The sequence below is a fragment of the Engraulis encrasicolus genome, chromosome 1 (genome assembly GCF_034702125.1).
Source record: "Engraulis encrasicolus isolate BLACKSEA-1 chromosome 1, IST_EnEncr_1.0, whole genome shotgun sequence".
NCBI classification, from domain to species: domain Eukaryota; kingdom Metazoa; phylum Chordata; class Actinopteri; order Clupeiformes; family Engraulidae; genus Engraulis; species Engraulis encrasicolus.
Window position 1 is genome coordinate 45,928,644 of NC_085857.1, and position 20,000 is coordinate 45,948,643.

At 44.2% G+C, this 20,000-nt stretch overlaps 1 protein-coding gene across 5 annotated transcripts in view; it reads left to right on the forward strand.

The window, feature by feature from the left end:
• The window catches only part of LOC134453136 (dynamin-2), a 48,194-nt gene that overhangs the window by 21,044 nt on the left and 7,150 nt on the right, over positions 1–20,000 (forward strand). For 2 of the 5 annotated variants that reach the window (XM_063203962.1, XM_063203979.1), the window contains exons 9-16: positions 1–62; positions 1,846–1,984; positions 8,096–8,182; positions 8,443–8,513; positions 10,028–10,079; positions 18,155–18,265; positions 18,666–18,775; positions 19,373–19,484. The exon at positions 1–62 is cut by the window's left edge and continues 6 nt beyond it. In XM_063203962.1, coding sequence (XP_063060032.1) covers positions 1–62; positions 1,846–1,984; positions 8,096–8,182; positions 8,443–8,513; positions 10,028–10,079; positions 18,155–18,265; positions 18,666–18,775; positions 19,373–19,484 — 744 coding nt within the window. Of the gene's footprint in view, positions 63–1,845; positions 1,985–5,884; positions 6,024–8,095; positions 8,183–8,442; positions 8,514–10,027; positions 10,080–16,441; positions 16,472–18,154; positions 18,266–18,665; positions 18,776–19,372; positions 19,485–20,000 lie in introns of all 5 variants that reach the window. The other 3 variants (XM_063203946.1, XM_063203954.1, XM_063203970.1) reach the window with 3 other exon arrangements.

The window sequence follows — 20,000 nt, forward strand, 5'->3', positions numbered from 1 at the left end:
TTTGATGAGAAGGAGCTGAGAAGAGAGATCAGCTACGCCATCAAGAACATCCACGGTGTCAGGCAAGAACAACACAACACACTCGCCAACCTCTACTGCACTTTCTAGTCTACACTCAATTAACACAATCCTTACTGTACAGTAACTGTATGGCCTGTTAACTTAAAAAAAACATAGCAGTGTAATTATGTGGCCAATTAACTCAATACTTACTTACAACAGAGTCACTATGGTCATTGTGAAAGAGTATTCTATTCTAACAACAGAGTAATTGGTGTGGTCATTCTATTCTAACAACAGAGAAACTATGTGACCATTCTGTTTTAACAACAGAGTAACTATGGAAATTCTACTCTGATCTTACAGCAGTGTAACTATATGGCCATTCTTTTCTGTCAACAGGGTAGCTATTTGAATGTTCTATTCTAATTGATAAACAGAGTAACAGTGGACATTCTATTCTAACAGCAGAGTAACTGTGGCAATTCTATTATAACAACAGAGTAACTACATGACCATTCTATTCTAACAACAGAGTATCTACATGACCATTCTATTCTAACAACATAGTACCTGTGTGGTCATTCTATTCCAACAACAGAGTAACTGTGTGGTCATTCTATTCCAACAACAGAGTAACTACATGACCATTCTATTCTAACAACAGAGTAACTACATGACCATTCTATTCTAACAACAGATTAACTCTGTGGTCATTCTATTCTAATGACAGAGTAACTGTGTGGTCATTCTATTCTAACAACAGATATTCTAACAACAGAGTAACTGTGTGGTCATTCTATTCTAACAGCAGATTAACTCTGTGGTCATTCTATTCTAATGACAGAGTAACTGTGTGGTCATTCTATTCTAACAACAGAGTAACTACATGACCATTCTATTACAACAACAGAGTCATAATGGGGTCATTCTAGTGTAACAACAGAGTAAAGGGCCGTACACACACATCGCTGCTATTTGCTAGCTTCTCGCTTGCTCGCCTACTCGCCTCTGTTTCATGGAACGTTCGCTGAAAGTTCCCGCGGCTTTAACTGCCAATGAACAGGCGAGAAGTACCGAACTCTGCCTTCCAATTGGTTACTCGCTTACTCGTCTCGCTCGAAGATAAAATATTTTCAACTCGGGATCCGCCCACATCGCATCGCTTGTAGGCCTACAGTACTCGCCTACTCGTCTGCTAGTCTCGCTGGAACACATTGACATTCTATTGAGTTAATTCGCTGAGCGAGTAACTAGCAGCGACGTGTGTGTACGGCCCTTAACTACATGACCATTCTATTCTAACAACAAAGTAACCGTGTGGTCATTCTGTTCTAACAGCAGAGTAACTGTGTTGTCATTCTGTTATAACAACTGAGTAACTACATGACCATTCTATTCCATCAAGCTGTGTAATTGATCTGTCCAATCTGTCTTTAGCTGTCTGTGTGCAATTCTGCACCAAAGCTGATTGTCTTTCTCTTTGTTGTCTGTCTCTCTTTCTTCCAACACACCTACTTGATATTCTATGTTTGTCTGTCTGTCTGTCTGTCTTCATCAAAACCTCTGTATTCTCTTTTTTGTTGTATCCATTCTCTCTCTCTCTCTCTCTCTCTCTCTCTCTCTCTCTCTCTCTCTCTCTCTCTCTCTCTCTCTCTCTCTCTCACCCCTCCCCACTCTGTCTTTTGCTTCCACTCCTCTTCTGTCTCCCCTTGTCCATGAGTATCTGTGTGTATCCGTGTCCATGTCTGTGTTGTATGTTGCCTATATGTGTGTGTGTCCACTTTCATGTGTATGTCCTTGTGCGTGCTGTCTGTGTCCATACGTGTGTGTGTGCGCCCTCAGAACGGGGCTGTTCACGCCCGACCTGGCGTTTGAGGCCATCGTGAAAAAGCAGATCGTAAAGCTGAAGGAGCCGTGTCTGAAGTGTATCGATCAGGTCATTCAGGAGCTGATCAACACGGTCAGGCAGTGCAGCTGCAAGGTACAGCTGGACAGCATGGTGGTCTGTTGGGACTTGTGGCGCAGTTCCACCTCCCGGCCTGCCAGGGGGCGCTGTGACTGACTGACTGACTGACTGCCAACCCCAGGCAAGGGTGCAGCTGGGCTGGGCAGGAGGAGGTGCAGTGCATTGCAGTTGAGGTTGCTGGGGGGTTGTGGCAGCACTGAGGTCACCAATTGCCCAATTACCATTTGCACTTACCCTAGTAATATGGAAGGATATCTCTTATTTATGTACATGTGGGTCAAAGACGTCCAAAAAGGAACTGTCATTCAGTGTAACGGATACCTTCTGCTGACTGTAACTGTAAAAAAAAAACATGATTTTTAAATAGTTTCAAGTGAATGGATGACAGCTGAGGCTTTCATGAATTCACTGGAAAAAAATAAAATAAAAAGAGACATGTTTCTTACAGTTACAGTCAGCAGAAGGAATTTGTTACACTGAATGACAGTTCCTTTTTGGACGTCTTTGACCCACGTACAGGGACAGGAATGGGGACAATGGGGTGAGGATAGATGCCTTGCTCAAGCGCATTAGCTATTGAACGCTCCACCTACAGTCTTCAATGCTTTCCTCAACGGCACTTAAACCTTAAGGGCGCAGAATGGTATTTTATGTATTGTTATTTACTCCTACACCCACAGTCTTTCAATTGGGAGAGGATTTGACTCCAGGGTGTACTTGGGTCAATGAATTTTTTTTTGTGGGCTCAGATGTCAGGTCAGGTGGTAGCCTCGCGACGCCATCCTCTGTACTCCACCCAAAGATTTTGGATCCACACATCGTCTGGCAAAAGCCTCGAGCTCGGTTCTCTCAGTGTTTCGCCAATCAGCAAACAGTTGAGAGTGGTGACGTAGAACTCACCCGCGAGCTCCGTTACTGATTGGTTAAGGTAACTAAATCCACACTTTCGTTTTGTTATTACTTATTTGTATGCTTTTGCGATGCTATAACGTAACAGGCATGCTAATAAAGCACAATATGGGTTTTAATTTGAGTTTGGAACTTCAATTAATTTAAATGATAGAGTAAGATCAGACCATCTCCCATTGTCCACGGAGACGGATTCCTCATGGCTTTTGCCAGACTGATTGACGAAGTCAACAGTTGGCTATTCGCCCAGGCTAGTCAGGTGGTACATCCACAGCTAATGCCCATGAATTAATTAGCAATTGGCAATTAATATACTGCAATGAATATGCTTTTTAGATAATGGACTAAAACCAACAACGGAAAATCATATAATCCATACAATAGTGGCATTACCTGTGGTGGCACCACCCTGACGTGTGTTACTACCAAAACATCAAGTCAAGTGTGCTACTACCAAGCAGGGCCGGCCCTTAGCATAGGCAGTATAGGCAAATGCTAAGGGCGCCACTCCAGTGGGGGCGCCGCACCAGAGAATCAGGGATTTTTAAAAAAATCGAATCTAATCTAATCTAATCTAATCTATTCTTAAGAATATAATACATCATCACAATAAACACAATCAACATTAAAATAAACAAACAATGCCTCATTTGCCTCCCCCTGCACTGTTTAAGAAGTTAAATTGCAACAAACCGCAAACTTTTAGCACGTAGGGGGCGCTGAATTGAATACTCGCCTAGGGCAGCAAATCGGCAAGGGCCGGCCCTGCTACCAAGTCAAGTGCTGCCCCCCACCTCACCTCCACTCCACTGCTCACCCCCACCCCTCCCCTCCTCCAGCCCTGCTGACAGCCCGGCCCAGTTGCCCCTCTTGTTGATGGGGTGGGAGACCGTTGGTGTTGTGTGGGGTGGGTGTTTTGCTGTTCCTGCCGTGATGGACAGACCAACAGAAGAGGTAGATGAAGGAGGAGGGCATGGCCTGCTGACGCTTCTCTCTTCATCTACCTGCACTCTCAAAAGACCAGCTGCAGGTTTCCTTTTGGTTTACTGTCTGAAGCTCAGTATTTACCAGGAGCCCAGTTTCTCAATAGCGTCATGGCTAACCAGTTAGCAACTTAGTAGGTTGCCAATGAGAAATTGCATTGCAACCAAGGTTGGTTAGCAACTACACTGTACCCCAGAGTTGTCATGTCCAATAGAAAGTAGATGTAGTAATTGATGTACAGTAGCCATTAACATCCAATAGAATAGGGCAGTGTGTCTTGGTTAGTATCCTCCAAAGAAGTGTGGGCTCCAAGAAGGTTATATATATTTTGTTCAGTATTTAGCCAAGCGGTTATTTCCAATAGCGTCATGTGTTTCAGCATTAGTATTCAGCTAAGCATTTTGGGGTCCACCAGGGCAATATAGCTCCCTCGATTGGGATTGGTTGGATTGCATTTTCCATTTATTACTGGGATGTTTGAAGGCATTGCATCTCAAACACTTTACCAAAGGCCCTGTGTAATGTCGTACTGTGGTAGTGGAGTACTGAGATATTATGTGTTCCACTGGTGGAACAGCGCACATTATGAGGCTTATCTCCTCATATTCCTCAGGTGCTATTGGCTTGCTATGACAATAAAGGTTGCAAGTCATTAGCTTCCTGTTTGTGACGTAGCCTCCCGTCTCATGCATGGCCCCTGTGAAGAAATCACTGCATCTAGTCTCATCTCCCCTGCTGATGAAGATGATAAGATGATGATGATGGTCATAATGCTGATGCTGATGCTGATGCTGGTGCAGATGCTGATGCTTACTCTGGTGGTGCTAAGGCTGATGGTGATGGGTTGGAGAAGGGGGGGCGGGGGGCTGTGTTAGAGGTTGAATGTTTGCTTTTCTCCTTGGTGGCCTGGCTCGGATTGGCCATGATCCTGATGATGATGATGACTAGGAGGTCTCTGCAGGGAGGGACTTCATTGATCAAAAGTGTTGACAAAAAGGTTTTTTTTTTTCAAATTAAGCATCATCATCATCATCATCATCAACATCAGCATCGTTTACTCCCCAGAGCTTTTTTCCCCCAGTGCATGCTGTTCAAGAAAAACAGCCTACATGATCTTAGCAATGCTGCAGCTGGTGGAGTCAATTGGAGATGGCTGTTGCTGTGAAGTCCTTAGTTTATTTGCTTCCTGGTTTATGTCTTTATGTGTTTACCGGTATTTACGTGTTTGTTTATTTGTTGTGATGCCATCAGACATAAAGTGGGTGAGTGGCCCTGCTTGCCTTGCTGACCGTCTTGCCGGAGCATCATCGTATCCACCAAAGTCAGGGGATTTAAAACCAACAGCTGGTCTTCTAGAGTGTCCGTTGAAGTCATGGACTGTTGAACTAAACAACTTTCTTTCCCTGTTTTTTTTTCTCTCTCTCTCCCTTTCTTTTGCCGTTGTTTGCTTTGTCTTTGCACCACTTCATCTGTCCTCTTGCATGATGTCACTCTCCTATCTCGCATTTTTCTTTTACTCCTCCTCCTCCCCTCTAACCATCTGCCTCAAACTTGTCCTATTTTTATTTTTATTGTTTTGATTATTAATTCACTTTGTGTTCCTCGTCCCTTTTATTTTCCAAACCTTCCGTATCTCCTCCAATCGAAACTGCTACGTCCTTTGAGCCCCACCTTCCCATTCAACGATTATCCACTTTCCTTTTAAACCTCATTGTCAAAATCCCCCCCCCCCCCCATAATTTTTGCTTATCTTTAATTATTACTTAAAAAAAAAAAATCATTGCTTCTCCCTGCCTCCCTTTCCAAAACCCAACCCAACCAACCTTACCGATCAAAAACTACCATCTACTGAAAACCCCACCCACCACCCCTCTCCTGCTCATTGCCCCATCCAATCAAAACTACCAACCGCTGGTCCCCCATGCCCCATGCCCCTTTGCCCACCCCTCCTGCTGCCTACTCCTGCTCATGCTGCCCCGCCCACTTTTGAACAACCCCTCCCCCTTTCCCATGGTGCACCAGGACGGGGTTGTTCACGCCCGACCTGGCGTTCGAGGCCATCGTGAAAAAGCAGGTGATCAAGCTGAAGGAGCCCTGCCTGAAGTGTGTGGACGTGGTGATGTCCGAGCTCTCCACCCTCATCCGCAAGTGCGCAGAGAAGGTAACCTCATAGCACAGGAGGAGAGGAAAAGTGGAGGAAGTAAGGGAAGAGAGGAGAGGAGAGGAAAAATGTGAAGAAAGTAACTAACCTCACAGGTGGACAGAGAAGGTAACCTCATAGAACAGGAGGAGAGGAGAAGTGGAGGAAGTAAGGGAAGAGAGGAGAGGAGAGGAGAGGAGAGGAGAGGAGAGGAGAGGAGAGGAGAGGAGAGGAGAGGAAAAATGTGAAGAAAGTAACTAACCTCACAGGTGGACAGAGAAGGTAACCTCATAGCAGAGTTGGAGGGAGAAGTGGAGTAAGTAAGGGAAGAGAGGGTAGGAAAAATGTGGAGAAGGTGACCTTCTAGGACAGGGGGAGAAAAAAAAGCAAAGAATGAGCGGAAGAAAGCTTGTGAAGATTCTCTCTCTAACAGTCATGTCATCCAAAGAGTTCAGCTGTAAGCAAGCGGACTTCTTATCAGAGCTTCGAGCTTTCAAGCCGCAAGAAGGAAGTCCAGTTGCTTACAATTCGTGGGGAAGAGAGGATTCAGAAATTGTTGAGGGAAAAAGAAACGGAAGAATAGGTGGATCAGTGTGAGAGGAGTGGAAAGAAAGGAAAGCACAAGGATGTGTGTGTGAATGAGTGAACAATGTGTGTGTGTGAGAGAGAGAGGGAGAGAGAGGTTGCTTCAGAATGTGTACGTGTGTGTGTGTGTGTGTGTGTGTGTGTGTGTGTGTGTGTGTGTGTGTGTGTGTGTGTGTGTGCATGTGTGTGTGTGTGTGCCATGTCCTCCTCCCTTTTGTCCAATCACGATAGCCATTTGCTTTACCCACTTTTGTGCAATTAATTAACCTCACAGTTATTTTTCTCCCGTGATCCCCCCCCCCCCCTTTAGCCAATGATAAAGATTGATTTTAGTTTGACCCACAAATCAAATGACTAAACCTGTGTTTGTCACCCCACCCTGACTCCCTGATTGGCCAGTAATCTCCCCCGTGTCCAATCACGTAACCCCTTCCCAGAGGTGCTCATGTTCTTAAGCCCTGTGAGTCCTTCACATTATCTTCCGAGTGTGATTGGAACCGATCTCTTCTTGTCCGAGGGGGAAGGTATTTTTGTGTAGAACGCCAATGCACCCTTTCACTTCAATTTACAAACTCTGCTCCTTTCCTAGACTGAACTGCATGTCTTTTGGCTCTCTCCTTCAACACTCACAACATGCACTTTGCCTAATAATGGGGAACTAATTACTGTAATTTATTGGAAAACCAACTACTGTTATTCGTACTCGTCCAATGGTTGTAAGTTCATCCTTAAGCCATAGTAAAAGGTTTATATCACAATTTCCATTTTGGATTTCTCAACTTTGCTGTAAAACTATACATGTGAATCTATACGTTTTTACAAACAGAGCAATGTGTGGCGTTAAGTTTACTTACTCTCTCCAGAATGTAATAGTTACGTATTCTTACCATGTGATTGAGTGCATATCTGTGTGTGTGAGAGAGAGAGTGCACCCTCACTGCATGCAAAATTGACATCTTCGCATGGCCCTTAGTATAACCTGGGATTTCCTTAAGCGTTGTGTGTGTGTGTGTGTGCGTGTGCGTGTGCGTGTGCGTGTGCGTGTGTGCGTGTGCGTGTGCGTGTGGGTGTGTGAGTATGCCAGTGTGTGCTTGTGTGTGTTTTTAAGAGGGAAAGATTGCATGAATTTAGTGGTCAGTACAAGTAAGTAAGAATACCTGATTGGGGGAGCATGTGCATGTGTGCATACAGTATATGCACATCGGGAGTTTGGGGTGGTTGTATATGTACTGTATATGTGCCTGTCATTTTCTGCAGTAGTGTGTGTGTGTGTGTGTCTGTGTGTGTGTGTGTGTGTGTGTGTGTGTGTGTGTGTGTGTGTGTGTGTGTGTGTGTGTGTGTGTGTGTGTGTGTGTGTGTGTGTGTGTGTGTGTGTGTGTGTGTGTGTGCGTGCGTGCGTGCGTGCGTGCGTGCGTGCGTGCGTGCGTGCGTGCGTGCGTGCGTGCGTGCGTGCGTGCGTGCGTGCGTGCGTGCGTGCGTGCGTGCGTGCGTGCGTGTGTGTGTTGCAGCTGACCTCCTATCCTCGACTGAGGGAGGAAACTGAGAGGATTGTCACGACCCACGTGAGGGAACGAGAGGGCAAGACCAAGGACCAGGTATGTGGTCTTTATTTTTATTTTTATTTTTTTCATAGGACCTAGGAACGTGTGTGTGCGTGCATGCGCTGTCTTGTAGATCAGCTATTTATAGTCACCATTTTTATACTCTGGGGCAAGAACATGTGGGCAAATTGTGTGTGTGTGTGTGTGTGTGTGTGTGTGTGTGTGTGTGTGTGTGTGTGTGTGTGTGTGTGTGTGTGTGTGTGTGTGTGTGTGTGTGTGTGTGTGTGTGTGTGTGTGTGTGTGTGTGTGTTCAGGTGCTGCTGCTGATTGACATGGAGCTTGCCTACATCAACACCAACCACGAAGACTTCATTGGATTCGCCAAGTGAGTCAACTCAACACATTTATGTCTTTTTGTACATACAAGTGAGAAAACTGGTGCACTGTAAACAGGTGAGGTTCTACATTCTAAGTTGCCAATTATGTGAAAAAAATCGTCGCGCTACTATATACCCGAAACATTTGTAATCCCGTCCTCTCCGAACATTACACCTCACCTATGCTAACTGCACAGTAGACCAGGGATTCTTAACCATAGGGCCGCGGCCCAAAGTTGGGCCGCGCCCACAACCTCCTTGCCTGGTTAACACCAGACCTAATCACAAGTGAGTGTCTTTCAGATCGAAAAGATTGTGTATAACTAAAGGCAGTATGGGAGTTCCCAGGCTAACAACCTCCAGGGCCCCAGTCAACTTTCAGTTTTGCACCATTGGGCCATGGGACCGCTTATCAAATAGACTACTAGTGTGCGTCTTTTCCCTCAAACGCAACTCTGTCATAACGCAATGACCACACCCCGCGTTTTTGTTGTTGGGGGGAGATTCATTAAGAACAAGACAGTAACACAGCCTGTGATGGTAACACCCTTCGCAGTGGGGTATTTGAAAAAAGAGAAATTACCAACCAGTTACGGTTCCCAGCTTATTAATATTCTCACGTTTTAGTAGTTAGAAATAGGTGTTCAACGATTAGGCTACTCAAAATAATTCTAGTTACTGAATCTTTATCCCTTATTCTTGTCCAAGTGTCCCCAACATGACAGTCCTTTCACGAATTTTGCGTGATACTGGATAGTTTTCCGTCCGGTTCTTCAATTTCTGTTGTTCCCGCGTTGCGTTTCCACTTGTATAGAAAAGCGTCTTGAATTTACGATCAGCCGATTCATTCAATGTGTGAGTGACTCTGACTTGCTGAACTGTGAGTGGATTTGATGAGTGAGATTAAATGAGATTAATATTAGCATTAATTAATATAGGGCTATTTCTTGTGGAAAAAAATACTTCAGTAATAACCTATTTATATTTATTTGTTATTTATATCAATATTATAAGCCTATATTATATTATTATTATATATAATATAATATAATATAATATAATATAATATAATATAATATAATGCAATATAACCTAATGTAATATAATATGTAGACTACAGGGATAATATAGGCACGGGGACACTGTGCACTGGAAAAAATGGGCCTCGACGTCAAAAAGGTTAAGAATCCCTGCAGTAGACCATCAGCTCTCTGCGCTTTGTAAGCAGGTACTAGATTTGCCATTAGAATTAGGAAATGTTTACAATATTATTTTGTCTTCAGTCTTTGCAAAAGACAATGGCTGGTATATTGTAAAGATACCATGAAATTGACAATAAGCAAGAACTCGATTGCTGTAGACATGGACTGATCTGATGGTGTGTGTGTGTTTGCTTGTGTGTGCGCGTGTGTGTGTGCGTGCGTGTGTGTGTGTGTGTGTGTGTGTGTGCGTGCGTGCGTGCGTGCGTGCGTGCGTGCGTGCGTGCGTGCGCGCGCGTGCGTGTGTGTGTTTTGTTTGATAGTGCTCAGCAGAGGAACACCAATGTGAGCAAGAAGAGGACCATGCCCAACCAGGTACTGCAACACACACACACACACACACACACACACACACACACACACACACACACACACACACACACACACACACACACACACACACAAGCCATTCTGTATTCTGTATTTGAATAAATAACAGACAGTCAGTCAGTTAGACAAACAGACAGTCAGTCAGACAGAATATACACATCAGTGTTAATTTTGACAGGAATTTTTAATTTAGTTTTAGTTTTAGTCTCTTGACGAAAATGTAATTTTAGTTTTAGTCACAATTTAGTCATCTAAATCATTTTTGTTTTAGTCTAGTTTTAGTCGACTAAAATTCATACAATTTTAGTCGACGAAATCTAAATTAATTTTAGTCGACTAAAATAGGCTATTACATCATTTCCTCTTATCTAAACTTCTCTATAAAATTGTCAAACTAAAATACAAGTTGGGGAAATCAATGATTAAAATAACATATTGTAGGTTAATAAGAAAATATTGTAAAAAACACTGCCAGAGCGTCTTATATGTATGTTTGTATTTGTGTGTGTGTGTGTGTGTGTGTGTGTGTGTGTGTGTGTGTGTGTGTGTGTGTGTGTGTGTGTGTGTGTGTGTGTGTGTGTGTGTGAAATAGATGCCTTGGCAAATAGGCCTATATGTAACAGTGAGCTATATATGATGATTATTTTATGTGTAATATGTGTGTTACGTTTTGTGAGCAATGTCTTCATTTATGTATGTGTGTATGCTACTTGACATCTTAATTTCCCCCTGGGATCAATAAAAGATACTCTACTCTACTCTACTCTACTCTACTCTACTCTACTCTAGGCTACTCTATAAGCCAGTGCGTCCAATGTGTAAAAAAATCATGGCCGCGACACTCATAAATCTCTGTCGATATTTTAGAACGACTTCGGGGGAAAACGGGACTGCACGTTATGAAAAAATACCGGTAGCCTACTTGTGGGTATGCCAGTAATCAAGAGCGTCGCTGGGTACAGTAGGTGCATGCAGGCGTTACAATGGCACGGCACCTGTTGGAAGACGTCTCTCTCTCTCTCTCTCTCTCTCTCTCTCTCTCTCTCTCTCTCTCTCTCTCTCTCTCTCTCTCTCTCTCTCTCTCTCTCTCTCTCTCTCTCTCTCTCTCTCGTGCGCGTATTGCAAGCTGTTGCATATTTTTTGCTTGATGCAAAGTTGTGATGGCACGTGACACGCGCTCTCGTTGACATGGTTGTGTCCATGGTTGCATGCATTCGCAAGACGTTATTGCAATAACTCATTTGAAAGTGTGGAAGGGTCGTTCACTTCCTATTTCAGTGTCCTTGACTGAAACAAGTCGCAAAACTCCACGCTTCCGAATCCTTTGCGATCGGCACTAAAGTGATTCTTATCAGAAGGCTTTTGCCTACGCATAGACCCTTAAATTAGCCTACAAACATTGGCGAACATTGAAAAAAGATCCAACAACGATCGTTGGGTAGCAGGTTCATGAAAGCGCAGGGAGTGGAGAAGTTCCACAAAGATGGAGAGAAAGATGTTTGCTACTGTGCGACAGCACCACCACCTATTTCATAACTGCTTAAAGTTCTTCGTCATGGATAAATGGGCAACAATATTTTTCCAGCCAGGATTGCACTGAAAAGTAGACTACTGCTGCTGTTAAAAATGGTCACGGCCACTGCCTGTCACTGTGCCTGCTGCGTGTGTGTGTGAGGGAGGGGAGGAGGGAGGAGACGCGAAGCAGATGAGGGTCGCGCCTTGCGATATAGCAGGCAATTCTTTTCCAATGTTTCAGTGACATATTAACAAAAATGCTTCCTATTGGTTTTCGTCTCGGGTGGTATTGTAGTCACATTTTTATTTTTTTGACGAAAATATTAATCAATATCGTTATATTTTTCGTACAAACGCATGCTGTTTTTTTCGTCATCGTTGTATTGTCGTCAGGGGAAAAACAATCGTTACGAATATTTATGACGAAAATATTTCGTCACGAAATTAACACTGATACACATGCGTGCAAACCTATGACAAAGAGCCAGACCGTTACGTGCACACACACACAGACACAGACACACACACACACACACAGACACACACACACACACACAGACACACACACACACACACAGACACACACACACACACACACACACACACACACACACACACACACACACACACACACACACACACACACACACACACACACACACACACACAAATCAGCCAATGCTCTGTGATGTCTCAGACTGAGACAGACCCAAACAGCCAGCTCAACCAAACCCCATGGTTATGTTATGCTCTGTTATGACTCCTCCCTTCCTGTGGTCCCCCGTGGGTCACGTAGAGTGCAAACCGTCAGCTAACACCCCCACCATCATCCCCATCACCCCCTCCTCACCCCCCCCGCAACAAAAACAGGAAGTTCCCAGCATGCTCTTCCTTCCTGTATCAGTGATGTGGCTGTGGCGTTGGCGTCTGTGCGGCCTGTTTACACTGCGTTTACTGGTGTGCTGCTGATCAGGCTATGGGGTGTGAATAGTAGAGTAGTATAAATAGGTTTATTGGTCCTGAAGGAAATTCAGGAATGAGCATGTATTGTGAGGCAGGGATGGGCATTCGCGTAGGGCCACCACAATCTAAAACGTACTGCACATGAAACTACAAATCCAAATGGTTGTCCTAGTGTTGTCTTCTGCCCAGTTCACAAATGGTAGATGAAGGTTAGATGGCGTTGGTATGATGCATACGCACACTGTTTTGTTATCGGAAATAAAGGCATGAGTAATGTATGTGAGAGAGGGATTCACCAGCCAGATGAATGTAAAAAGTAGAGATGCACCGGATCCTGATTTTTAGGATCCTGCCGGATACCGGATCCACTGCTTAAAGAAGAGTGCTTTCCTTCGCTTCCTTCCTTCATTCATTCATGTTGTATGTGGAATTCAGCACCCAGTTAAGAACTGTTACAATATTTAGGCGGATAGTGTGAGCGTGTCTTCTCCACTCTTGATGTGATGACATTGCCAGATGTTTAATTCAGTATCTTGCAAAAGAGCAATCCAAAGGTCATTTTCTCAATTGCCATACAGATAATAATAATACTTTCGTTTTATATAGCGCCTTTCAAAACACCCAAGGACGCTTCACAGAGTGTTGTGTTGGAAAGTGTGAGTGTGTGTGAGCGTCAGTGAGTGAGCGTGTTTGTGAATGCATGTAAGTGAAAGTGCTTGTGGAACTAGCAGCCATAAGCTTCCAGGAAGAGATGTGTCTTAAGGTGTTGCTTAAACACGGCCAGTGAAGGGGCATTCTGGATGTTGGATGTTGTATGAGGAACAGTCCCCCAACAGTTGTTGTGGCTGGGCTGACAGCAGGGGCAACTTTAATATTTTCTCCACGGAGGCGGGGCATCAGCAAAGTGTGAGGCCAGAAGCACAGGTCGAGGACGGGAGTCAGGATAATGGACTGTACCCAGTGTGTGTGTGTGTGCAGTACGACTGAAGGAAGGATTCTTTGCACATCTGCAGTGATGTCAGAGATTCTTTAAGTATATAGAGATATGCCAATGTAATAGGTTGCTATGGGCACCTAACATGACCAAGTTCCGGTCTGCCTAAAGGGGCGTGTCATAATACTCCTAGCATTGAATAGAACAGTCCTTAGGTCTGCCTAGGTCTGCCTAAAGGGGGATTCCCCCCCCTCCCCCTTGCAATAATAGAACCCGGAAACAATGGGCCAATGGAACCTCTCTCTCTCTCTACTCTCTCTGGTGATGTGTTGACAGGAAACAGGATGATTCAGGTCTCATTCAACTTTCTCTCAACGAGTTAATGAGAGTACAAGAGGCACGTGACAATGTTTGATCTTGACCTTTCTTTCTTTCTTTCTTTCTTTCTTTCTTGCTTTTTCTTTTCAATTCTTGACATACTTCCTCTTGCTTACTCATTTTTTCCTGTCGCTGTTCGCCCTCTTTTTTGTCTCTGTTTGCTTTCTGTTTTCTGCACCACCTCTCCTGTCTTTGCTTTCCCCTTTCTCTCTCTCATGCCTCATCACTCCTTTAAATATTTACTTTGCTCTCGTTTATTGCCTTTCCTCTTCCATTCTGCTCTATTTGTCGGTATCACCCACTCCTTTTTTTTCTCCCGCGTCCCTCTTCTCCTTAAATCTCTCTCTCTCTCTCTCTCTCTCTCTCTCTCTCTCTCTCTCTCTCTCTCTCTCTCTCTCTCTCTCTCTCTCTCTCTCTCTCTCTCTCTCTCTCTCTCTCTCTCGCTCTCTCGCTCTCTCGCTCTCTCCCTGCTGCCCGGTATCTCCTTCCCCTGTGGAAGGGGGAGAGGATGGTAAGTGTCTTGTCTCTGCTAAGTGTCGCTTGAGTCGTTATCATCTTCCTGTCCTGTTCCCCCCTCTCTCTCCCCTTTCTCTGTCCTGTCCTGTTCTCTCTCTCTCGCTCTCTCTCCCCCCTTTCTCTGTCCTGTCCTGTTCCCCCTCTCTCTCACCTTTCCACATGACTGCTTGACCTCTTGTGCTACAAACTATGTTAGGCTGCTGACAAGAAAAGATCCCTCTGGATTTATAGGGGCATGTGGTTAATGCTGAACACAGAAGCTTGACAAACACTCAATCACGTGTCTATATACACACACACACACACACAGATACATGCTCATGGTTAAAAACTCAGTCAGGTGTAAACACTATGCTTTGCAGTATATGTGTTGTTGACTTAATAAGCAAGTTGTCATGATTTTTAATTGTAAAAGTCAAAGTCCTTTATTTGCCATTTGTTTGCAAAACTAGCAGTCCAGGGACATTGGAACTCTTGTGCAGGTCTCTGTCTCAATACCGAAAAAAAAGACATTAAAAGTTGATGCGGTGAGTTTAAGTGGGAGTGGGAGTGTGTGCGTGTGAGTGTGTGTTGCTACTATGACCGCCATGGAGGAGGTGAAGTGAAGATTTGGCAGCGATGCTTTAGCTGCAGTCTCACCCTTTGGCGCGGTGGCTACAGTAGCTGTGGGTTAGAACAAGACAATGGCCTGCTCCCAGCAGAGGTGCACATCCTGACTTCAGAACAGAACCAGAACATTCGTAGAGTGCAGACCTGTGTGCCAAGCCTGAATGTCAGTGATTGTCAAATGTGTTGACAAAGTGGTGGCTTGACGCCATTGTACACCAGCTTCGTTGTGTGTACATGTTCTTCATTCTTCATAGGGAAATGTGCATTCTGTAATTCATCAATTGTAGGGACATATGTATTCTGGAATTCATCAATTGTAGGGAAATATGTATTCTGGTTTTCTTCATGTGTAGGGACCCATGCATTCTGAGTAGACATTGCTATGACTTCAAATGCTCATGATATGCAAGTTAAAGGAACAGTCCACCTTTTTTTGATTGTCACATATTTGCAGTATTTCCAAGCATTATTCATGAATGTGCACATCTTTTTTTTCTCTCAGTTTTTTCAGTACTTAGATTTATTGGATCAGAATTATTAACATAGCTTTGCATAATCATTGGAAGTAAATGGGAACATTAGCATCAAGCCACAAGTGATCACAGGACAGGATTAAATAGCTGTTTTGCACTCTGGTGAATTGTACATTCATTTTTGTACAAAAGTACATTTGATGATGTTTTGTTTGCCCCAATTGACTTGAATTGCTACGCTTAATTTGTGGAAACACAGACAAAAATGATATGCACATTCATGCATAATGCTGGGAAATACTGCAAATATGTGAAAATCAAAAAAGGGTGGACTGTTCCTTTAACAAGGATGTGTGGTAGCCTTATATCTTGACACTTGACCCTAGGGCTGTTGACTATTGTATTTGAAATGAACTGATAAAGACCTTGGAAGCAAGATGAGTTGCATGTTTGCAGAAAGCTGTCACCTTCTGTTGAGAAATGGTAGTGCGTGTGTTTGTGTCAAGAATGAGTGGAGACACAAATTCATTGAAAGCCTTATTCATAAAAATATTTGATTCTGACTATTTAAATTAATGTTATTAATATGACCACTTGAAATGTTCCTCTTAAATGAGCAGCATAGTTTACAATATACAGCACTGAAGAAAATAAAATACAGTATTTGTAATGTACTGTAATGTAAAAAATTGTTTGAACAAATCTTCATAATTTTATACAAATTACTGTATTTTTATGTTTATATGTGTGTATGTATGTTTTTTCCCACTAATTTGCATGCCTGTTTCACTAGTTTCACTAGGTATTACACCTCTTCTTACATCACTGCTTCCCCTAACCTTTTGGAATGACACTGGTACTACCATCACGACAGCTGCATGTCCATACCCCACACCCCGTAATAATAACCCTGCATGTCACCCCGGTAACCCTAACCTTGTAATCATGACTACTCCTAGGCCTTTGGCGCGCCACACCAAAGAAACACTGTACGAGCTAAGTTTCCACTGTCTCGCTGGCTGTTGTAAGCTATCACATTCGCTCGCTCACATGTCTCTCTCTCTCTCCCTCTCTCTCTCTCTCTCTCTCTCTCTCTCTCTCTCTCTCTCTCTCTCTCTCTCTCTCTGTCTCTCTCTCTCTCTCCGTCTGACTAACCCACTAACTACACATCCGATACGCAGAAAGCTTGCATGCTTCAGGCTCAACAGTACAAAACATGCCTTACCGTAACTGCTGTCAGCTTTGCAAACTACTTACTTACTACTGTCAAGTGCTTTCTGGCCATTGCCCATTAACCATTAACCTACATGTCGGTATTAATGATATTTTGCATTATGTCTCATAATATAATTTATCATAATGAAGAGAAATAAGGACAAACAGAGGAAGGGGCAGAACAATGGATACAGAACATATGTATTGACCATCATTTTGTTATTTAAAAAAACGTTAGATTTAGACATTAGCTCATTAATTTGGCCAAAATGTTAAATGTAACACACATAATGGTATATGTAATTGATTGGCTTATTTGGAATGTCCGTTGTTCTGTTTCCCTGTATATTCTGCAAGCTTTATTGTTTATAAGCATTGCTGAGTCATGTGTACTGTAAGAACAAATGCACAAATTGGCTGGGAAGCAAGCTCTAGTCCTCTCAGATGTCTTCTTCTTCATCTCGACCATGCTTGATACGGAGGTATGACATGCAAGCATCGAAGATTTCAGATTCTCCTTTGGATTTTGTTTCTAACCGATAATGTAACAAAGAGAATGAACTAATCCCAGTATATTGGGGGCAGCCATGGCCTAGTGGTTAGAGAGTTGGTCTTTCAATCTAGGGGTTGCAGGTTCGAATCCCCCCGGACCTCTCCCTAGATCTCCATCCATGGCTGAAGTGCCCTTGAGCAAGGCACCTAACCCGACATTGCTCCAGGGACTGTAACCAATACCCTGACAAATAATAGTTGTAAGTCGCTTTGAAGGCGTAAATGAAGGCGTCAGCTAAGTGCAATGTAATGTTATGTAATGTAATATTGCTCATGTATTGTGATAGTTGCTATCACAGACGCGCACTGAGATAAAGGCTTAAGAGCCGAAACGTGTCTGCTTGTGCACATGGTGGTAATTCATAAATAAATAATGACTCTCAGCTTCTGAGTGTGTGTTTTTCCTCCTCTCAAAGTGAGCAACCATTATCGCGCACCCAAAGTTACATACATTTATCTCCAGAAGTTGAGCAGGCCCTCTGACTAATAGTGATAGTTACTAGCCAACTGAATGGGATCTAGTACAAGACGGCCCCCGTTATAAATAAGCTGTTACCAGAATGGCAATGCCCAAGTTGTAATGTTTTACTTAAGGCCCTGTGCACTGTCACAGTGGTGTAGCACTGTGGTAGTTAAGTTTCTTTAGTTTAGTGACTATTACAGCGTTCCTCATGGAACGGTGCGCATTGAGGGGCTACGGTGATCCTCTGACCCCCATCCCTTCCGCCATCTTGAATTTGATGACCTTTGACCCTGCATGACAAACCGCCATGAACCCTGTGAGCCCTCCGCAGCTTGCGCATCTTTACACTGACCGCATCGGCCAATGAGCAGCCCCCTGGACAGGAGTGGAGGACTCTTGTGATTGGCCATGACTGATGTCAATCTGACTCCCGTCCTCGCAGGTCATCAGACGCGGTTGGCTGACCATCAACATCAGCATCATGAAGGGCGGCTCGAAGGAGTACTGGTTCGTGCTGACTGCCGAGTCCCTGTCCTGGTTCAAGGATGAGGAGGTAAGTGGTGGTGGTGGGGGTGGGTGTGTGTGTGTGTGTGAGAGAGTGAGAGAGAGTGTAAGTGTGTGAACGTGTGCATGTGTGAGTACGTGCGTGTGCGTATGTGGCTGTACATGTCCTTGTGCCCATTGGTGCCTCAAGATGTCACTTTTTAAAGTCTATGCAGGGCCACACACTCTAGTCTTTGTTAACGTGTGTGCGTGCGTGCGTGTGTTAATGTGTGTGCGTGTGATAATGCGTGTGCGTGTGTTAATGCGTGTGTGTGTGTGTGTGCGCGTGTGCGCGTGTGTGCGTGTGTGTGTGTGTGTGTTTGTGTTTGTGTGCATGTCCTTGTGCCCATTGTTGCCTCAAGAGGGCCACACACTGTATGTTAACGTGTGTGTGTGTGTGTGTGTTTCAGGAAAAGGAGAAGAAGTACATGCTCCCTCTGGACAACCTGAAGATCAAGGATGTGGAGAAGGGCTTCATGTCCACCAAGCACACCTTCGCCATCTTCAACACCGAACAAAGGTGTGTGTGTGCGTGTGTGTACATGTGTGTACATGTGTGTGTGTGCCTGCATGTAATGACATAATTTGCTTTTTGTGTACTTTGGTTTTATTTTAATGATATGTGCGATATGTAACAGTAGAGACAAAAAAGCTCCCGCATACAGTCCACATTTGCAGTGTTTACTTGCAACGTTTCGGTCTAATGACCTTCTTCAAGCAATTCAAGCAATATAATTGATTGAAGAAGGTCATTAGACATAAAAGTCGCAAGTAAAAACTGCAAATGTGAACAGTGTGCGGGAGATTTTTTGTCCCTATGTTGGTAACCCAGTGGATCCACTCCTACGCACCTGGCAAAAGGAGATGTGCAAGAATTCTAAAAAAATTGTGATATGAAACAGGAACATTGATCAGTTTGTGTGTGTACGTATGTAATATGTGCATGTAATATGGTAATATGAGTGTACAGGAATATACCAAATTTGAAATGACACACGTGTGTGTGTGTGTGTGTGTGTGTGTGTGTGTGTGTGTGTGTGTGTGTGTGTGTGTGTGTGTGTGTGTGTGTGTGTGTGTGTGTGTGTGTGTGTGTGTGCGTGTGTGTGTGTGTCTTCAGGAACGTGTATAAGGACCTGCGTCAGATCGAGCTGGCGTGCGACTCCCAGGACGACATTGACAGCTGGAAGGCTTCTTTCCTCAGGGCCGGAGTCTTCCCAGAGAACGACCAGGTATAGACCAGACCACACACCTCTCCTACAACACTCTGTCACTCCATCATTCTATCCCTCCATCCCCCTCTCTCTCTCTCTCTCCTGGCTTCTTTCCTCAGGGCCGGAGTCTTCCCTGAGAACGACCAGGTATAGACACCTCCTCTGCTACACCAGTCTGTCACTTTATCCCTACATCATTCCATCCCTCCCTCCCTCTGTCCCTCTCTCTCTCTCTCTCCTGCCCTCTTTCCTTAGGGCCAGAGTCTTCCCTGTGAACGACCAGGTATAGACACCTCTTTTACACCACTCTTATCACTCCATCATTCTATCCCTCCCTCTCTCTCTCTCTCTCCTGCCCTCTTTCCTCAGGGTCTGAGGAAAATCTTCCATGAGAAAGACCGGGTGTACACACCATCTCTCCTAGATCAATTTATCACTCCATCATTCTATCCCTCTATCCCTCTCTTTCTCCTGCCCTCTTTCCTGAGGGCCAGAGTCTTCCCTGAGATTGACTGGGTACACAACTCCACCTCT